Raw genomic sequence first — 17500 nt, 5'->3', positions numbered from 1 at the left:
AAAGGCTAAAACCTTCGCCTGAACAATCAGGAGCAGAAATGGTTCGGACGAAAAACAGATCTCGACTCGTCACTTCACTCATTTGCTCAGAACCCACAATAATACTATAAATAACTAATCTGAATGAGCCTGATGTTGGACGAGCAGCAGGACTCGGAGGCAGAAGCCACGAGCTGCAGCTATCAAGATTGTGTGGTGGCAGTTTCAGGTCAGGAGGCTTCTGTGAGTCGAGCCGCCTGAAGATCAGAGCTGCTCTCAGAACGCTGACGGAGCTCACACACCTCGCAGCCTCAGCAGGGGCCTCAGACTGTTGTGACAGCTCCCTCCGTCGGGAAAGAGATTCATATTCAAAAGGGGAATATGGCTCGGCATCTAGAGGAAAGCTCAACGTGTGTGTGTGTGTGTGTGTGTGTGTGTGTGTACTGTGCTCGAATCAACGCACACGTGCGACGGCAGCTCTTCTTGTGAGAGCGAGTGCCGAGTGGGAGGAGCTTGAACCTTGAAAACTATTTTTACTGCAGCCAGTGCAGCATTGTTTCAACCACAAGTCTCGACGGCTCCACTGCAGCTGCGCCTGGTTCCTCCTCCGGTGACTGACGGAGATTATAATTGAAAGAGAACGAGCACAAGTTGTGTTCAGGAGCCTCAGGAAGTGCTGCAGCGGCAGGAGAGAGTCTGAATGTAAATGTCTCACTAAACACCAGAGGCGCTGGATGACGTTTGTGTGGATTAGCTTAGCGTCGTTACCTTCTCATAGTACTGCAGCTCGTAGTCCAGGATGACGCCGTTGGGCTGGTCGGGCTGCGACCAGGAGAGAGTGATGCTGTCCACCGTGCGACTGACCTGGTGCATGATCGACACCGTGGACGGAGCTGAGGAGAAACAACCACAGATTAACACCAGGCTCCTACAACACGGAGCATGTCATCTCATCACTTCATCTCATCACTTCATCACTTCATCTCATCATCACTTCATCTCATCACTTCATCACTTCATCTCATCACTTCATCTCATCAATTCATCTCATCAATTCATCTCATCACTTCATCTCATCAATTCATCTCATCACTTCATCACTTCATCTCATCAATTCATCACATCAATTCATCTCATCAATTCATCTCATCACTTCATCTCATCAATTCATCTCATCAATTCATCTCATCACTTCATCACATCAATTCATCTCATCAATTCATCACATCAATTCATCTCATCAATTCATCTCATCAATTCATCACATCAATTCATCTCATCACTTCATCACTTCATCTCATCACTTCATCTCATCACTTCATCTCATCAATTCATCTCATCAATTCATCTCATCACTTCATCTCATCACTTCATCTCATCAATTCATCACATCAATTCCTCACATCAATTCATCTCATCACTTCATCTCATCAATTCATCTCATCAATTCATCTCATCAATTCATCTCATCAATTCATCTCATCAATTCATCACATCAATTCATCACATGAATTCATCTCATCACTTCATCTCATCAATTCATCTCATCAATTCATCACATGAATTCATCACATGAATTCATCTCATCAATTCATCTCATTAATTCATCTCATCAATTCATCTCATTAATTCATCTAATCAATTAATCTCATCAATTCATCACATCAATTCATCTCATGTACTGCAACGTCATTATAGAGAGAATGAGGACACAGGGACAAAGGAGCAGCCTCGTACCGGGACGTCCCAGCATCAGCTGTGATTTTCATATGATTTTCATTTCAGTTTCTCATTTCATAATAATTTATTTTGTTCATTTCACCCAAAACAATTTTACAAAACAAAAACAAAAATCTATACGTATACACATTCCATGAACGAAAAAGGAGCAGGGAAAAGAAAAGTAATTTCATTATAATGATAATGACAATAATAAGAATAATCATAAGAAAAATTATGATAATAATAAAGTCCATAATGACCATGATAATATTATTATTATTAATAATAAGAATAACAATAACAATAACATTGACCATAATATTAATAATAGATATAATGAAGATACCAATAATGACCATGATAATGATATTAATAATAATCAAATTAATAATAATAATAATAATAATAATAATAATAATAATAATAATAATAACAATAATAATAGCAATACTACTAATAATAAGAATAACAAACATTAAAAGGAGAAGGATCACCTTGCCCATCACATTTTAAGTCTTTATTACTGGTCAAAAACACACACACATGCACACGCACACACACACACACACACACACACACAGAACAGGTGACCTTATGTTTTCTTTTCTTTTTTCTTCTGCCTCATAATTAGTAAAATAACTTTCATGTAAACTGACTCTTTACTTCCTGGGTGGCCTCACGTCGTGTCGAGCCCACTGACCTACAACTCTGTACTTTCTTTAGAGCGCAGCCGTGAGGTCGTGGGGGCGTGGCCACCTCACGTCCTCCAACAAGCACTAGGATTCGTTCAGGCTGCAGTGGGCTGGATTGAAGAGAGGCTGAAGATAAAAGCTCCGTCTGGGGAGTCGGGCCTCCGAGTCAGGGAGGGAGGAGCAGGCCAAGATTTATGGACCCGAGCTCCACACTCATCCCCTGCAGGCCCACGGCTCACACACATGAAGTGTCTCCACCGACACACGTCCTCTGTGGAAAACCACTGCCTGGAAAACTACAACTGCTGCATCTCCTTCATCAAAGATCTTCTACCTGCATCGGGTTCAGAAACACTCAGGAGTGATTATCAGGTCTGATTCTGTCCCGAAGAGATAAAAAGTCCCGTTTATAAGCGACTCATTCTCATCAGCTAATCAGCTGAGCCTCGCGCGACCCCTGACCCCCAACAGACGCCTCCATCGCAGCCAACAAATCACAGCGCCTCATATAAAGTGTGCTGGTCAAGGGTCTGAGTACGTCCTCATGTGCTGTTGCCAGCAGATAATGAATCGATGTTCAGTATTTCATCTCGGCAGAGCACTTACACCACGACGGCCTGTGACTCTGCAGCTCGCATACATCACGCCTGGATCCTGCAGCCGGAGGGACAGTGACGTGTACAGTGATGTACAGTAACCGGTCAGGACGCCCGACCTTCTCACTGTGCCTCTGTCCTGCAGCCGGAGGTACAGTGATGTACAGTAACCACTCAGGACCTTCTCACTGTGCCTCTGTCCTGCAGCCGGAGGTACAGTGATGTACAGTAACCACTCAGGACCTTCTCAATGTGCCTCGGTCCTGCAGCCGGAGGTACAGTGATGTACAGTAACCACTCAGGACCTTCTCAATGTGCCTCTGTCCTGCAGCCGGAGGTACAGTGATGTACAGTAACCACTCAGGACCTTCTCACTGTGCCTCTGTCCTGCAGCCGGAGGTACAGTGATGTACAGTAACCACTCAGGACCTTCTCACTGTGCCTCGGTCCTGCAGCCGGAGGTACAGTGATGTACAGTAACCACTCAGGACCTTCTCAATGTGCCTCGGTCCTGCAGCCGGAGGTACAGTGATGTACAGTAACCACTCAGGACCTTCTCAATGTGCCTCTGTCCTGCAGCCGGAGGTACAGTGATGTACAGTAACCACTCAGGACCTTCTCAATGTGCCTCGGTCCTGCAGCCGGAGGTACAGTGATGTACAGTAACCAGTCGTTTGTTTGCAGTCACAAGACGATAAGACCTAATAAGGCCAACAGTGACTCTGAGGAGAACTCACGAGTCTCACATTACGGATGTTCATACAGTCAAACTGCCACATGGCCTCTTCCTGCACAGAACTTCCATTAAACCCGGCGCAGCCTCGTAACCTGATCCAGGCCGGAGCAACAAAGGCAGCTCATGTGTTCATGTGCAGAAGATGGACGCATGCCAACACTCTGGGGTTCTCCTGCTACAGGACAAACTTCCAGACGGCGAGAACCTGAGAAGTGCTGGTGTGTGAAAAGACAATGACATCAGAGGAAGACAAGTAAATACGGAGTAAAGCCACAGTGTTGATGTGTATTATATTTCAATCTCCGCTGACGTTCCACCAGTCGACTGAGGAATGTGCAGGACGCAGGTCGACTCTTCACTGCAGCACCGAACCACACGTGAAAACCATTTTCTTACATTTCATTACGAAGCTCGGATCTACAAGTCTCCATTGTGCTTCAGATCTGCACCGAGACTTTCCCCCAAACTGAATCTGTAATTTGAAGGGTTGAGTCAACACGTGGATTTCACTGTGTCAACATCATTCACTGAGTTATGCCACTAAATGCATGTTGTAGTTGTTTCAAGCTATTTTCTTTGTTGTTACAATAATTATTTTTAAATCATGCGGATCGCAGCTCATTTCAGACGATTAGGAATCAGAAACAAAGATGTACGAACGTTTCCCACTTGTTTATATAATGTAAAGTATTTCAAGTCAGATCCGTTTGTTCAAAGTGGGCGAGCTAAAGGTTTTATCAATGGACGCTCTGTTCCTGCTCCCAGAACTAACCAAGCGCTTCTAATCACAAGTGTGTGTAATTACATTAGAAAGATAAATGATGAATTTGTATCTAACAGGAATATTTCATACCACCGAGGAGTGAGAGTCTCAACCATGATTATTAAATATCCTCATCTCCACCACATTTCTCATTTACAAACCAAAGCTCGAAATGCACCGATGATGAGGATCATTAATGGGAAGGCGTTGAATTTCCCTGATGCGATTCAACGTGTCGGACTTTCTGAGCAGTTTTCATCTCACATATCGCTGAAGGATAATCAGAGAGAAATCAAATTAAATGGTGAATATCATCGCCGGGCCCTTGGGAGGAGTCCGCTTATAACTTTCAAGGTTGTGTATCACATGTCCTGATCGTAGCGGATGGGAGTCCCCAGCTGTTGTCAGAGAATTAGGTTTCTGCCTCACAGGGCTCTGAAGTGAAGATGAAGTTCTACTGGAGCATGAAGCTGAAGCCTCGGCCCCGAGACACGGACACACAGACGCTGGTTCACTCCAATGGATGTTTCACTGTGTGAACACGGACTTTCATTATCAACCAGGCTTCAACTCAGCATTATTCTATATATCTGCTGTCTTTCATCACACTACACTCATTTACTTCTTTGACAGGTTGACTCCTGACGTTTTCCCTCTTTACTCAGGACATGACGGGTCTTTTTTATTAAGCGAGGCCGGTGGATAGAGACGGATTGATCCGAGTGGACCTGAGGTCAGTAACGGTTCTGTAGAACCACGTGTGAAGGAGCAGAACACGTGGGGACAATCACAGCGGTCTAAATAACGGCTTGTAGTTCCCACACCTGACTTATTTTACACAGAGACAGAAATAACAACAGCACATGGTCCGAACCGTTTTGGTTTGGTCTTTACAAAGACACGAGTCACGTCAAGGACCTTGTATCGTCCACTGTGTCTCCGAGCATGTGGCTCTGGTCTGATCAGAAGTTCTGCTGCTCAGAGCAACGCTCTGATTTGGGGAAGATGGGGGAGGTAGCGAGAACAGGTCAGGGCTCGTAAATCCCTTTTCCTTTTCATTGTAAAAATCAGTTTCCCCACAGCACAATCTCTCCCCGCGGGCCCAAACAGCTGGTCCTCGACTCGCAGCCTCCCGACCGGGCTGCCACTGCTCGCTCAATGTCTGCCGGCCGTTTATGAGCGGCACACCGAGCCGTCTTGAAGGAAGAGGCCCATATTTGCACGTACTTTTAGCACACTGGCAGTCTGCCCTGTTTCTCCAGCTGCAAAGCATTGTGGGTTTTACATCAATAAAGACTTTCCAGTGCAGTAAAGCTACAAAAGTGTGATTTGAGTTCATCAAGCTTTAAACCATCTGCACTAAAGGACTGGGGCCTATAACACACTCGTATTCATCATCAGCTAATTCTAAAACAGGCACTTGAAGAGTTTTCAGTGGCCTGAAGAGGTTCTACTGTAAATCTGAGTCAGTCCAGCAGATCAGGAGAGATACGAGTCAGATGAGTGTGTGTGTGTGTGTGTGTGTGTGTGTGTGCAGAGGAAACCGCTGAGCAACCGTCACACAATCCAACTTTGAATTGTTCCCGATCTTCACTGCAGTTGTTAAAACTCTAAATGACAAAGCGACTTCCATAAAAACTAATAACTCTGTATATTTTCTGGTCGATCTTGAAGCACAAAGGAAACTTTATCGTTCCAGATTCGGACATTTTGTATCTAATATGTTTATATGACGTTCTTTCAATACAGACGACGTATGTAATTATCATTTATCCCTTGTTTCTGCACATGAAGAACTCAAACTGGACAGAAGAGACATTTGTGGTTCTGCGTGAACATTTGATAAAGAATGAACCAATAAAGTTATTTAGAGACTGAGACACGCAGACGCACTGCGGTCGTTCAGTGTCTGGACAGACGACGTCGGAGCTGCCGGCCGCGGCGACGAGGAACCAGGGTTTGGACTCACACGAACTCTGTTTAATCGGCAAGCTGCTTTTCTGCATTTCAACAGCTTCCAAACCCGAGAGAAACTCCAGCGACCACAGGATGCATGTCAATATGCTGCGATGCTTCTCCCTGATTCGTTGGTGGATCAGGACGAGCACAACGCTGACACGAGCAGAACTGAACGTCAGCACGCCAGCAGCCGTCGGCCACAAACAGAATCTGTGAAACTACAGTTAAATCAAACAGTCTATATTTGGTGTCTTGCACTTCCCACTGAACCAACATCATATGTAACATGTTTACAACATACATGATGAGGAAATGACCTGTAGCACATCCGCCCCAGATCGAGTGCAACACACGGCAACGGATTATAAAAGATCATCTCCGCTCATAAAGTTCCTGACCCCAATTGACACATAAAACCTCGGAGATGATGATGATGGTGGAGGCAGATCGCAGGATCAGAAACACCAGAGGTATTAGAGACATCCGATCCTCACGGAGCAGAGGGAGGCGGCATGTCGGGCGCAAACCAGCAACTCAGACAATGACGAGTCTGTTGTTCAGCAGCTTTGTCAGTGGAGCTCGGGCCCTAATAATGAGTCTGGCATGTGAAACGAGAGTGTTGTGTGTCAGGAAAGAGACAGAGCGTCGAGTCACCGTGGTCATCACAGATCCATTTTCTTAATTACTCAACTTAACTCTATAAAGTTTATAGAAAATATAATAAATAAATAAAAACACGGGGCTTATTGGCTCGTGACCCTTTCTACTTCATCCCCTTTATTTATTATCGTCTTTCTTTTCCATCATGGAGCTCTCGGATGTAAAGAGTAAATAAATGACTTCATTAAAGCTCAGTCAATAATTCAAGTATTCCAGTAAACAGCCACTCAAAGATAATTAATCGTATATTCACTTTATGTTTCATTTTACAGTCACTGGGTCTTTTAACCTCCACATCTCTGCAGGTGACGTGTGACGTGGCTCGCTCCAACCGGCACATCTCATCCTGAACCACAAACGGCTGAATGATTTATGACAAAGATCAATTAGTCAACTCATGTTAAACTAAATCTCCACGTGCGTCTTCTCCTCGGGGAGACGTGATGAAATACATACACAGGTTCTGTCTGTGTGTCTGTCTGTCTGTGTGTGTGTCTGTCTGTCCGTCCGCCTGTCTATGTGTCTGTGTGTCTGTCTGTCTGTCTGTCCGTCCGCCTGTCTGTGTGTCTGTCTGTCTGTCTGTCTCCGTCCGTCCGTCTGTCTGTCTGTCTGTCTGTGTGTCTGTCTGTCTGTGTGTCTGTCTGTGTGTCTGTCTGTCTGTGTCTGTCTGTCTGTCTGTCCGTCTGTCCGTCTGTCCGTCTGTCCGTCTGTCTGTCTGTCTGTCCGTCCGTCCGTCCGTCCGTCCGTCCGTCCGTCCGTCCGTCCGCCTGTCTGTCTGTCTGTCTGTGTGTCTGTCTGTCTGTCTGTCTGTCTGTCTGTGTGTCTGTCTGTCTGTCTGTCTGTCTGACGAGTGGAGCAGCTGCGTCAGGGCTGAGCTCCAGGTGGACGCCCCGGCCTCGTGTCCGTCTGCCCGGCGACTGACACTGTGGTCTCCACCATATGTGTCCGACTCAACACCTTCTGTCACTGTGACGCTGCTGGTCATGTTCACTGCGTCTCACTGCTGATCCCCGTCTCACCCCGTCTCACTCCATCTCACTCCGTCTCACTCCGTCTCACCCAGTCTCACCCCCTCTCACTCCGTCTCACCCCGTCTCACTCCGTCTCACCCCCTCTCACCCCATCTAACCCCGTCTCACTCCGTCTCACCCTGTCTCATCCTGTCTCACCCCCTTTCACTCCGTCTCACTCCGTCTCACCCTGTCTCATCCTGTCTCACTCCGTCTCACCCTGTCTCACCCCGTCTCACCCCCTTTCACTCCGTCTCACCCTGTCTCATCCTGTCTCACCCCGTCTCACCCTGTCTCACCCCCTCTTACTCCGTTTTACCGCCTCTCACCCCGTCTCACTCCGTCACACCCTGTCTCACCATGTTTCACCCCATCTCACCCCCTCTTACTCCGTCTCAACCCCTCTCACCCCATCTCACCCCGTCTCACTCCGTCTGACTCCGTCTCACCCCGTCTCACCCCGTCTCACTCCGTCTCACCCTGCCTCACCCCCTCTTACTCCGTTTTACCGCCTCTCACCCCGTCTCACTCCGTCTGACTCCGTCACACCCTGTCTCATCCTGTCTCACCACGTTTCACCCCATCTCACCCCCTCTTACTCCGTCTCACCCCCTCTCACCCCATCTCACCCCGTCTCACTCCGTCTGACTCCGTCTCACCCTGTCTCATCCTGTCTCACTCCGTCTCACCCTGTCTCATCCTGTCTCACCACGTTTCACCCCATCTCACCCCATCTCACTTTTAACCTCCACATCTCTGTAGGTGACTTGTGACGTGGCTCCGTCACACCCTGTCTCACCACGTTTCACCCCATCTCACCCCCTCTGACTCCGTCTCACCCCGTCTCACCCCGTCTCACCCTGTCTCACCCCCTCTTACTCCGTTTTACCGCCTCTCACCCCGTCTCACTCCGTCTGACTCCGTCACACCCTGTCTCATCCTGTCTCACCACGTTTCACCCCATCTCACCCCCTCTTACTCCGTCTCACCCCCTCTCACCCCATCTCACCCCGTCTCACTCCGTCTGACTCCGTCTCACCCTGTCTCATCCTGTCTCACTCCGTCTCACCCTGTCTCATCCTGTCTCACCACGTTTCACCCCATCTCACCCCATCTCACTTTTAACCTCCACATCTCTGTAGGTGACTTGTGACGTGGCTCCGTCACACCCTGTCTCACCACGTTTCACCCCATCTCACCCCCTCTGACTCCGTCTCACCCCGTCTCACCCCGTCTCACTCCGTCTCACCCTGTCTCACCCCCTCTTACTCCGTTTTACCGCCTCTCACCCCGTCTCACTCCGTCTGACTCCGTCACACCCTGTCTCATCCTGTCTCACCACGTTTCACCCCATCTCACCCCCTCTTACTCCGTCTCACCCCCTCTCACCCCATCTCACCCCGTCTCACCCTGTCTCATCCTGTCTCACTCCGTCTCACCCTGTCTCATTCTGTCTCACCACGTTTCACCCCATCTCACCCCATCTCACCCCCTCTTACTCCGTCTCACCCCCTCTCACCCCATCTCACCCCGTCTCACCCCATTTCAACCCGTCTCACCCCGTCACACCCCCGTCTCTTACCCCAGCAAGTTGTACATTCTGACACTTCAGGTACAAATCATCTTTTAAACATGCTACTCAGACTAACAAGTGGAGTTTTACATTACATGATAGTACATGATATTATATTTAATTCATTTAGCAGATGGTTTTATAAAGGAGGATTCCTTGGTCTATTAGTCACCACATGTGAACCTACATATAATATCTACAATTCCAGGAAAGTGTAAAAAAAATCAATCCTGCAGACAACGACGTCCTTTGTACAAGAAGCGTCTCTTCACTCGTTCTGTTGCACAGATTAAAATAACTCTGGATGAGATGAGACAGGCGGATAATATATTATACCGTATATATTGATATATAAACTGGTGTCACTGTCTGACGCACGCACGCACGCACACACGCACACACACACACACACACACACACACACACTCCCCTCACTAATGTGGTTTCCTTCCACAATCAGCCAGTTCACCTGATAAGAAACTAATCCAGTGCCTCGGCTCCTCGATGCCACGACTCACCTAAGTTAATGAAGCGCTCAAAACCAACTATAGAATACACATATGCAGAAACTGATATACTGCGTCTCTCTGCTACGAGCTGAAGGTGATGATGCAGCAGCTCATTATTATTTCACTGGTTTGCGTCTTCATAATTTAAAGCAACGTCCCATCTGTATACAATAAGTTCATCAGTTATACCATAAAAAGGCTTCATTCTCTCATGAATATCATATGGTGATGACTATAATTTTCTGATTCAGAAACGTGCCACTTAGATATTACTGTCTGCTTAAACAGGCCTGAGCGAGTTCACCTGACATCACACATACGCTGACGTCACGTGTTTGATATACATACAGTAAGTAGACTGTGTGTGTGTGTGTGTGTGTTTTAGACTGTGTGTCAGACTGTGTGTGTGTGTGTTAGACTGTGTGTCAGACTGTGTGTGTGTGTGTGTGTGTGTGTGTGTCTGTGTGTCAGACTGTGTGTGTGTGTGTTAGACTGTGTCAGACTGTGTGTGTGTGTGTTAGACTGTGTGTCAGACTGTGTGTGTGTGTGTGTGTGTGTGTGTCTGTGTGTCAGACTGTGTGTGTGTGTGTGTGTGTGTCAGACTGTGTGTGTGTGTGTGTGTGTCAGACTGTGTGTGTGTGTGTGTATGTGTGTCAGACTGTGTCAGACTGTGTGTGTGTGTATGTGTGTCAGACTGTGTCAGACTGTGTGTCAGACTGTGTGTGTGTGTGTGTGTGTGTGTCAGACTGTGTCAGACTGTGTGTCAGACTGTGTGTGTGTGTGTGTGTGTGTGCGTGTGTGCGTGTGTGTGTGTGTGTGTGTGTGTGTGCGTGTGTGTGTGTGTTCGTGTGTGTGTGTGTGTGTGCGTGTGTGTGTGTGTGCGTGTGTGTGTGTGTGTGTGTGTGTGAGGTCTGTGTCTCAGACGTGTGAGGACAACATGACAGGATGTAGATTGTGAATCTGTTTAGGAAACAAAAATATAATTATTTCCTGAATGAGAAGTCGGTTGTTCTTCAAATTGCGAAGGAGGCTGGTCAATTCAATATCTTTTTAAATGTATATATAACACACACACACACACACACACACACACGCGCACGCGCGCACACACACACACACATGTTTTATATATATATAACATATATGGGTAAGTCTGTCTCTGAACACTTTCCGGGCCGAGCCCATTCGTTCCTATAGAAGAAGTCAATCATTCTAGAGTTAGTTTTTTGAAACAGTCGGAACTATAATTTGGACAAATGTCACACAATTAGCTTGGGACTATTTTCTGAGGGAAAATAATCCACACTTTGTTCTCTAATGAGTTTCTACTGCAGCGGAACGATGTGTGAAGAAGTGAGAGAAAACAAACTGCAGCCCTTTGTTCACGGCACCGAGGGAACGAGTCCGACCGACGGAGCAGAGGAACCAGCTCATATGTCAGAGAACGTGCAGCAGAAGTCATAAATGCTTTGAATCTTAGGATCATAAAAAGCCTCTCGACTGCAGGATATTTTCTATCAAGTGTCTTTTTAAAAAAGGTGACGATGAGACACATTTATATTGGACCCCTCCCCCGTCACACCCTCTCACCTGTCAGGCCCAGTTAACTCAGAGTGACACACCTCCACCTCCACACCTCCACCTCCCCACCTCCACCTCCCCACCTCCTCCACACCTCCACCTCCACACCTCCACCTCCACTCCTCCAAACCTCCACACCTCCACCTCCACACCTCCAAACCTCCACCTCCCCACCTCCGCACCTCCACACCTCCACCTCCTCCTCCCCACCTCCCCACCTCCACCTCCCCACCTCCGCACCTCCACACCTCCACCTCCACCTCCCCACCTCCACACCTCCACCTCCTCACCTCCACCTCCGCACCTCCCCACCTCCACCTCCCCACCTCCACCTCCCCACCTCCTCCACACCTCCACCTCCACACCTCCACCTCCCCACCTCCACCTCCCCACCTCCTCCACACCTCCACCTCCACACCTCCACCTCCACACCTCCAAACCTCCACACCTCCACCTCCACACCTCCAAACCTCCACCTCCCCACCTCCGCACCTCCACACCTCCACCTCCACCTCCCCACCTCCACACCTCCACCTCCTCACCTCCACCTCCGCACCTCCCCACCTCCACCTCCACACCTCCCCACCTCCACACCTCCCCACCTCCACACCTCCACACCTCCACCTCCTCCCCTCCACCTCCGCACCTCCACACCTCCACACCTCCACCTCCACACCTCCACCTCCTCCCCTCCACCTCCGCACCTCCACACCTCCACCTCCTCCCCTCCACCTCCACACCTCCACACCCCCCCACCTCCACCTCCCCACCTCCGCACCTCCACACCTCCCCACCTCCACCTCCACACCTCCACCTCCCCACCTCCACACCTCCACCTCCTCCCCTCCACCTCCGCACCTCCACACCTCCACACCTCCACCTCCACACCTCCACACCTCCACCTCCTCCCCTCCACCTCCACACCTCCACACCCCCCCACCTCCACCTCCTCCCCTCCACCTCCGCACCTCCACACCTCCACACCTCCACCTCCACACCTCCACACCTCCACCTCCTCCCCTCCACCTCCACACCTCCCCACATCCACACCTCCACACCTCCACACCTCCACCTCCTCCCCTCCACCTCCACACCTCCACACCTCCACCACACGTCGCACAAAGAGCAACTTTTCAGAGACAAAGCAAAGTCGACAGCTTTACTCATTATTATAAAAAACGCTCTGCGGCGCATGAAAAGTCGACACAAGACAAGTTTTGGGGATTTAGTCATATGCTTATAAAATGAGCTTAAATGCCGTTCAGCACGCCATGTCTCTGTGTGAGGCTTCATCCCAGAGGAGGAGGAGGAGGAGACTGTGGGCCGCTCTCACCTCACACCACTCTGCTGCCGGCCCCGCCCCCTTCACACCAACCAGTCGTAGACCACGACTCACTTTCACTTGACTTGTGTATCTGTAGCTTTCACATGGCGCCGACTGAAGGACGGAGTGAGACGCGAATCTGAACACAACATTTCAAACACAGGTCTGTTTTGCTGCCCCTCACACGTGGAGGGGGCGGCACCGAGCTGCCTGAGGTAATTAGTGCCGACATGATGTTTATGTAACCTCCAGGCCTCAAACCAGATGCAATTATGGCTCGTCGTCCCCGTGACCCCGGCCCTGTGGCGGGGCACCGCAGAACTCAAACCCGTGTCCCAGGAGTGAGCCTGGTTTTCCAGGGTCGCGGGGGTCGGGGGAGTGGGGGAGTGGGCCAAACAAGAGTTGAGTTCTTTTCACAGCTCCATCCGACGGGAGCCCTCGCTGCCTAATCCAATGTGACTGGCACTTCAGTCGAGGGTTAGGGCTAGTCCCCCCAATTTCCGCCAGGTCCCCTCGGCAGGGGGAGCAGAGAAGCCAAGGGTTGGGGTGGCGGTCTTATTGTGGCCCGGTGAGAAAGAGCGGGGCAGGGGCCTCATTACAACGCTCAACTGCACTCACAGGCCCTCATTAACCCCCCACACCACTGACTCAAATCACAACAGACAACAAAAGGGGGTCGCCCGGAGAATAAAGCCTCCATTTCACCGTGACACGGAGTTTAATCATTGTAACCTGGGGCTCTATGGAACTTTTACACAAACAGATTCCTGTCAACGTGGAGGTTTGTTACAGTGGCTTGTTTTACAAATGTGTTCATCCGACGTGTCTACGCTTCCTATTCAGCTGCTTCCATGTAGACATCCGGAGGAAAGTAATGAGCGAGTGAGAGTTGAACAAAAGAGCCGGTGCTTCAGGAAGCCGGTCCTCAGGTGAAGACGTGTACTAGAGAGTCGGATGATGAGATATGACGGACGGGCACTTGTGTGTGTGGTCAGACATCAGACACGTGTGTCATCAGTGCTTCATCAGCCACATGATGAGGTTGATGTAGACAATTAAAGAGCCAATCACGGCTGCAGCCTCAGAGAAATCATTGGAGATGTGGTCGACTTCAACTGCAATCAAGTGGTGAAAAGACTGAAAAGCTTCAGAGACACTGAGGACGTTATAAAGTCACGAAGGTTAAAAGGTCACTCCAGTTATTATGTCTATTATTAATACAGTAGTGTATTCACTATATGCATATACACTCTGCGAGCAGGTGGGTGGAAGAGAAGAGCTGTAATCACTGTGGGTGAAGAGGAGAGACAGCAGCGAGTCTGTGATGAGGTCACACCGCAAAGACAAGCAGCCAATCACAATCCGTCTGTCGCATCATCAACACCACTCTCCGTCCCATTACAGAACCCTTCATCTGCACACGTCACCACACTGGACCCGGTGTGCAGAGTGTTTGTAGAGGAATGAGTGTGATGAAGAGGTACTGTACTGGAGAGGAGAGGAGAAGAGAGGGACGAGGAGGAGAGGGACGAGGAGGAGAGATGAGAGGGGAGAGGAGAGAGGAGATGAGAGGGGAGGAGGAGAGATGAGAGAGGAGAGGAGAGGAGGAGGGACAGGGAGGAGGGACGAGGAGGAGGGACGAGGAGGAGGGGAGGAGATGAGAGAGGAGAGGAGAGGAGGAGGGACAGGGAGGAGGGGAGGAGAGGAGAGGAGGAGGGACAGGGAGGAGGGACGAGGAGGAGAGATGAGAGGGGAGGAAGAGAGATGAGAGAGGAGAGGAGAGGGGAGGAGGAGAGAGGAGAGAGGAGAGGAGAGGAGGAGGGACAGGGAGGAGGGACGAGGAGGAGGGGAGGAGATGAGAGAGGAGAGGAGAGGAGGAGGGACAGGGAGGAGGGGAGGAGAGGAGAGGAGGAGGGACAGGGAGGAGGGACGAGGAGGAGAGAGGCGAGGAGGAGAGATGAGAGGGGAGGAGGAGAGATGAGAGAGGAGAGGAGAAGAGAGGGACGAGGAGGAGAGGGACGAGGAGGAGAGATGAGAGAGGAGAGGAGAGGAGGAGGAGGGGAGGAGATGAGAGAGGAGAGGAGGGATGAGAGATGAGAGAGGAGAGGAGAGGAGGAGGGACAGGGAGGAGGGGAGGAGATGAGAGAGGAGAGGAGGGATGAGAGATGAGAGAGGAGAGGAAGAAAGGAAAGGAAGAGAGGAGAGGAGGAGAGAGAGGGGAGGAGGGAGGAGAGGAGAGGGGAGGAGAAGAGATGAGAGAGGAGAGGAAGAAAGGAAAGGAAGAGAGGGGAGGAGGAGAGAGAGGGGAGGAGAGAGGAGATGAGAGGGGAGGAGGAGAGATGAGAGAGGAGAGGAGAGGAGGAGGGACAGGGAGGAGGGACGAGGAGGAGAGAGGCGAGGAGGAGAGATGAGAGGGGAGGAGGAGAGATGAGAGAGGAGAGGAGAGGAGGAGGGACAGGGAGGAGGGACGAGGAGGAGGGGAGGAGATGAGAGAGGAGAGGAGAGGAGGAGGGGAGGAGAGGAAGAAAGGAAAGGAAGAGAGGAGAGGAGGAGAGAGAGGGGAGGAGGGAGGAGAGGAGAGGGGAGGAGAAGAGATGAGAGAGGAGAGGAAGAAAGGAAAGGAAGAGAGGGGAGGAGGGAGGAGAGAGAGGAAACCACATGGTAATAAAGGGTCGACTCACCGGCCTGGTTGGTGGTGATGTTGACGGAGGCGTACTGGGGGGAGTAGGGGCTCTGGTCCGACACCCCGTTGACGGCCTGCACCTCGAAGGTGTACTGCGTGTGGGCCAGCAGGTCGCTGATGTAGACCCGGGATTCCGTCAGGCCCAGCTGACGGGGCAGGAACTGGACGTTGTCCCCGCAGCGGGTGCAGCCGCCTCGCCCGCCGCCGCAGCTCTTACAGATGATGTTGAAGACGACGTCCTCGCGGCCGCCGGAGTCCCGAGGAGGCGTCCACTCCAACATGACGGACGTCTCGTTCACACTGGAGATGACGGTCTGCGGCGCCGAGGGGACGGCTGGAAACACGGGAGGATTCTACAGTCAACACTTTAATCCAATACAGATATCGACACACGTAATCTCTCCATAATCTAGTTAATATTCGAATCCAAGAGATTAAACTACATTGATTTTAAATAGTGAACCAAAAGCAAATTCAAATCTATTTGATACAAACTAAAGGGACAAAGGAGAAGTTGCTTCAGGTCTTTATTCATGAATTTGTCTTTTGTTGTTTGAGGAAATAAAATGTAGATTGTTCTTCGTCCTGAAGTTTAGAGTCAAATGTCCGTGGTGGTGATTCTGCGTCCTGATCGTTGTTTCTCGGTCTAAGACATAATGTCTGTGATGAAGATTAATGATATAAACTGAACTAAAGTAAAAGTCCATCCCTCTGGTCTGACTCTGTCCTCGTTGACAGGAGCAGAGAGAAACCCTCTTCCCTCGGGACCATCATTTAAACTCCCTCCCTCTCCGAGCTGGACTCCACTTTGTGGAGTGTTTTCTTAACGTCGCCTCTCGACAGACTTCTCATGGAGCTTGGTATCGAGTGACTGCTGCGGAGAGAAGCCTCCTGTTCCTCCGCAGCTCGGCCTGAGGGCAGGAAACTCCCCACATGCTGCGACACGGTGAGTGACAGGCCGCACAAACAAACATCTCATCACGGAGGACGAACCCTCCGGGACTAATGAGATAAACTGTTGGTCTCCGCCCACAACATCCTACGTTCGGATTGATAACTTCTTATTTAAACTGGGTTTAATCAGCTGCAATTAGCAGACATCCGGCATGTGTCTCTCACATGGAAACATAACTCCTCCTTGGCATCCCCCCCCCCCCCATTAGCTGTCGGGATGCTCTGATGGGCCGTTCCCTGGCTTCAATCGGGCCGGGCCCTGCTACGCTTCACACGGGTGACGTGCCGCTGCTGCGTTCTCATTCACAACAGCTGCTGAACTCCCAGAGCCGAGCTTATGCAAATCTCTTTTGTTGGAAACCATCAAATCTTTTCCCTCCTCTCGGTCTTTCAACACGTCGAGAGCGAGAGCGAGGAGGAAGCGCTGAAAGGAGCTGGTTCTCTCACTCGCCCCCCACTTTGTTTTAGTAAGACCACCGACCCCCCCTCGCTCCCTCGCTCCCTCGCTCCAGTGTATCCTCCAGCCTCTCTCTCTCTCAACCTCAGTGTCAACCTCAAATTCAAATTCAAATTCAAACAGCTTCATTGGCATGACAAGAGAGCGTCTCGCCTGGGCCCATTCTCCGCTCCTGCCCCCGTCACAAAGCCGGGGGCCCCTGGCCCAGTAACCTCCGCACCGGCCCGGAGTCCGGGCTGCGTGATGGTGAGGAGGGGGCGGCCGAGTCCCGAGCGTCGGTCAGACGTGTGGACGGACGACGG

General features: G+C 50.2%; 1 protein-coding gene across 4 annotated transcripts in view; it reads right to left on the bottom strand.

Moving 5' to 3' along the window:
- The window catches only part of ephb2b (eph receptor B2b), a 111716-nt gene that overhangs the window by 17077 nt on the left and 77139 nt on the right, over positions 1-17500 (bottom strand). For all 4 annotated transcript variants that reach the window (XM_035632032.2, XM_035632035.2, XM_035632033.2 and 1 more), the window contains exons 5-6: positions 15786-16121; positions 748-872 (exon numbers count right to left, since the gene is read on the bottom strand). In XM_035632032.2, the coding sequence (XP_035487925.2) occupies positions 748-872; positions 15786-16121 (461 nt within the window). The remainder of the gene's footprint in view (positions 1-747; positions 873-15785; positions 16122-17500) is intronic.

Source organism: Scophthalmus maximus, chromosome 6 (assembly GCF_022379125.1).
Source record: "Scophthalmus maximus strain ysfricsl-2021 chromosome 6, ASM2237912v1, whole genome shotgun sequence".
Lineage (NCBI taxonomy): Eukaryota > Metazoa > Chordata > Actinopteri > Pleuronectiformes > Scophthalmidae > Scophthalmus > Scophthalmus maximus.
The sequence above is the reverse complement of the archived record's forward strand: the minus strand, read 5'-3'. Positions and strand labels throughout refer to the sequence as shown.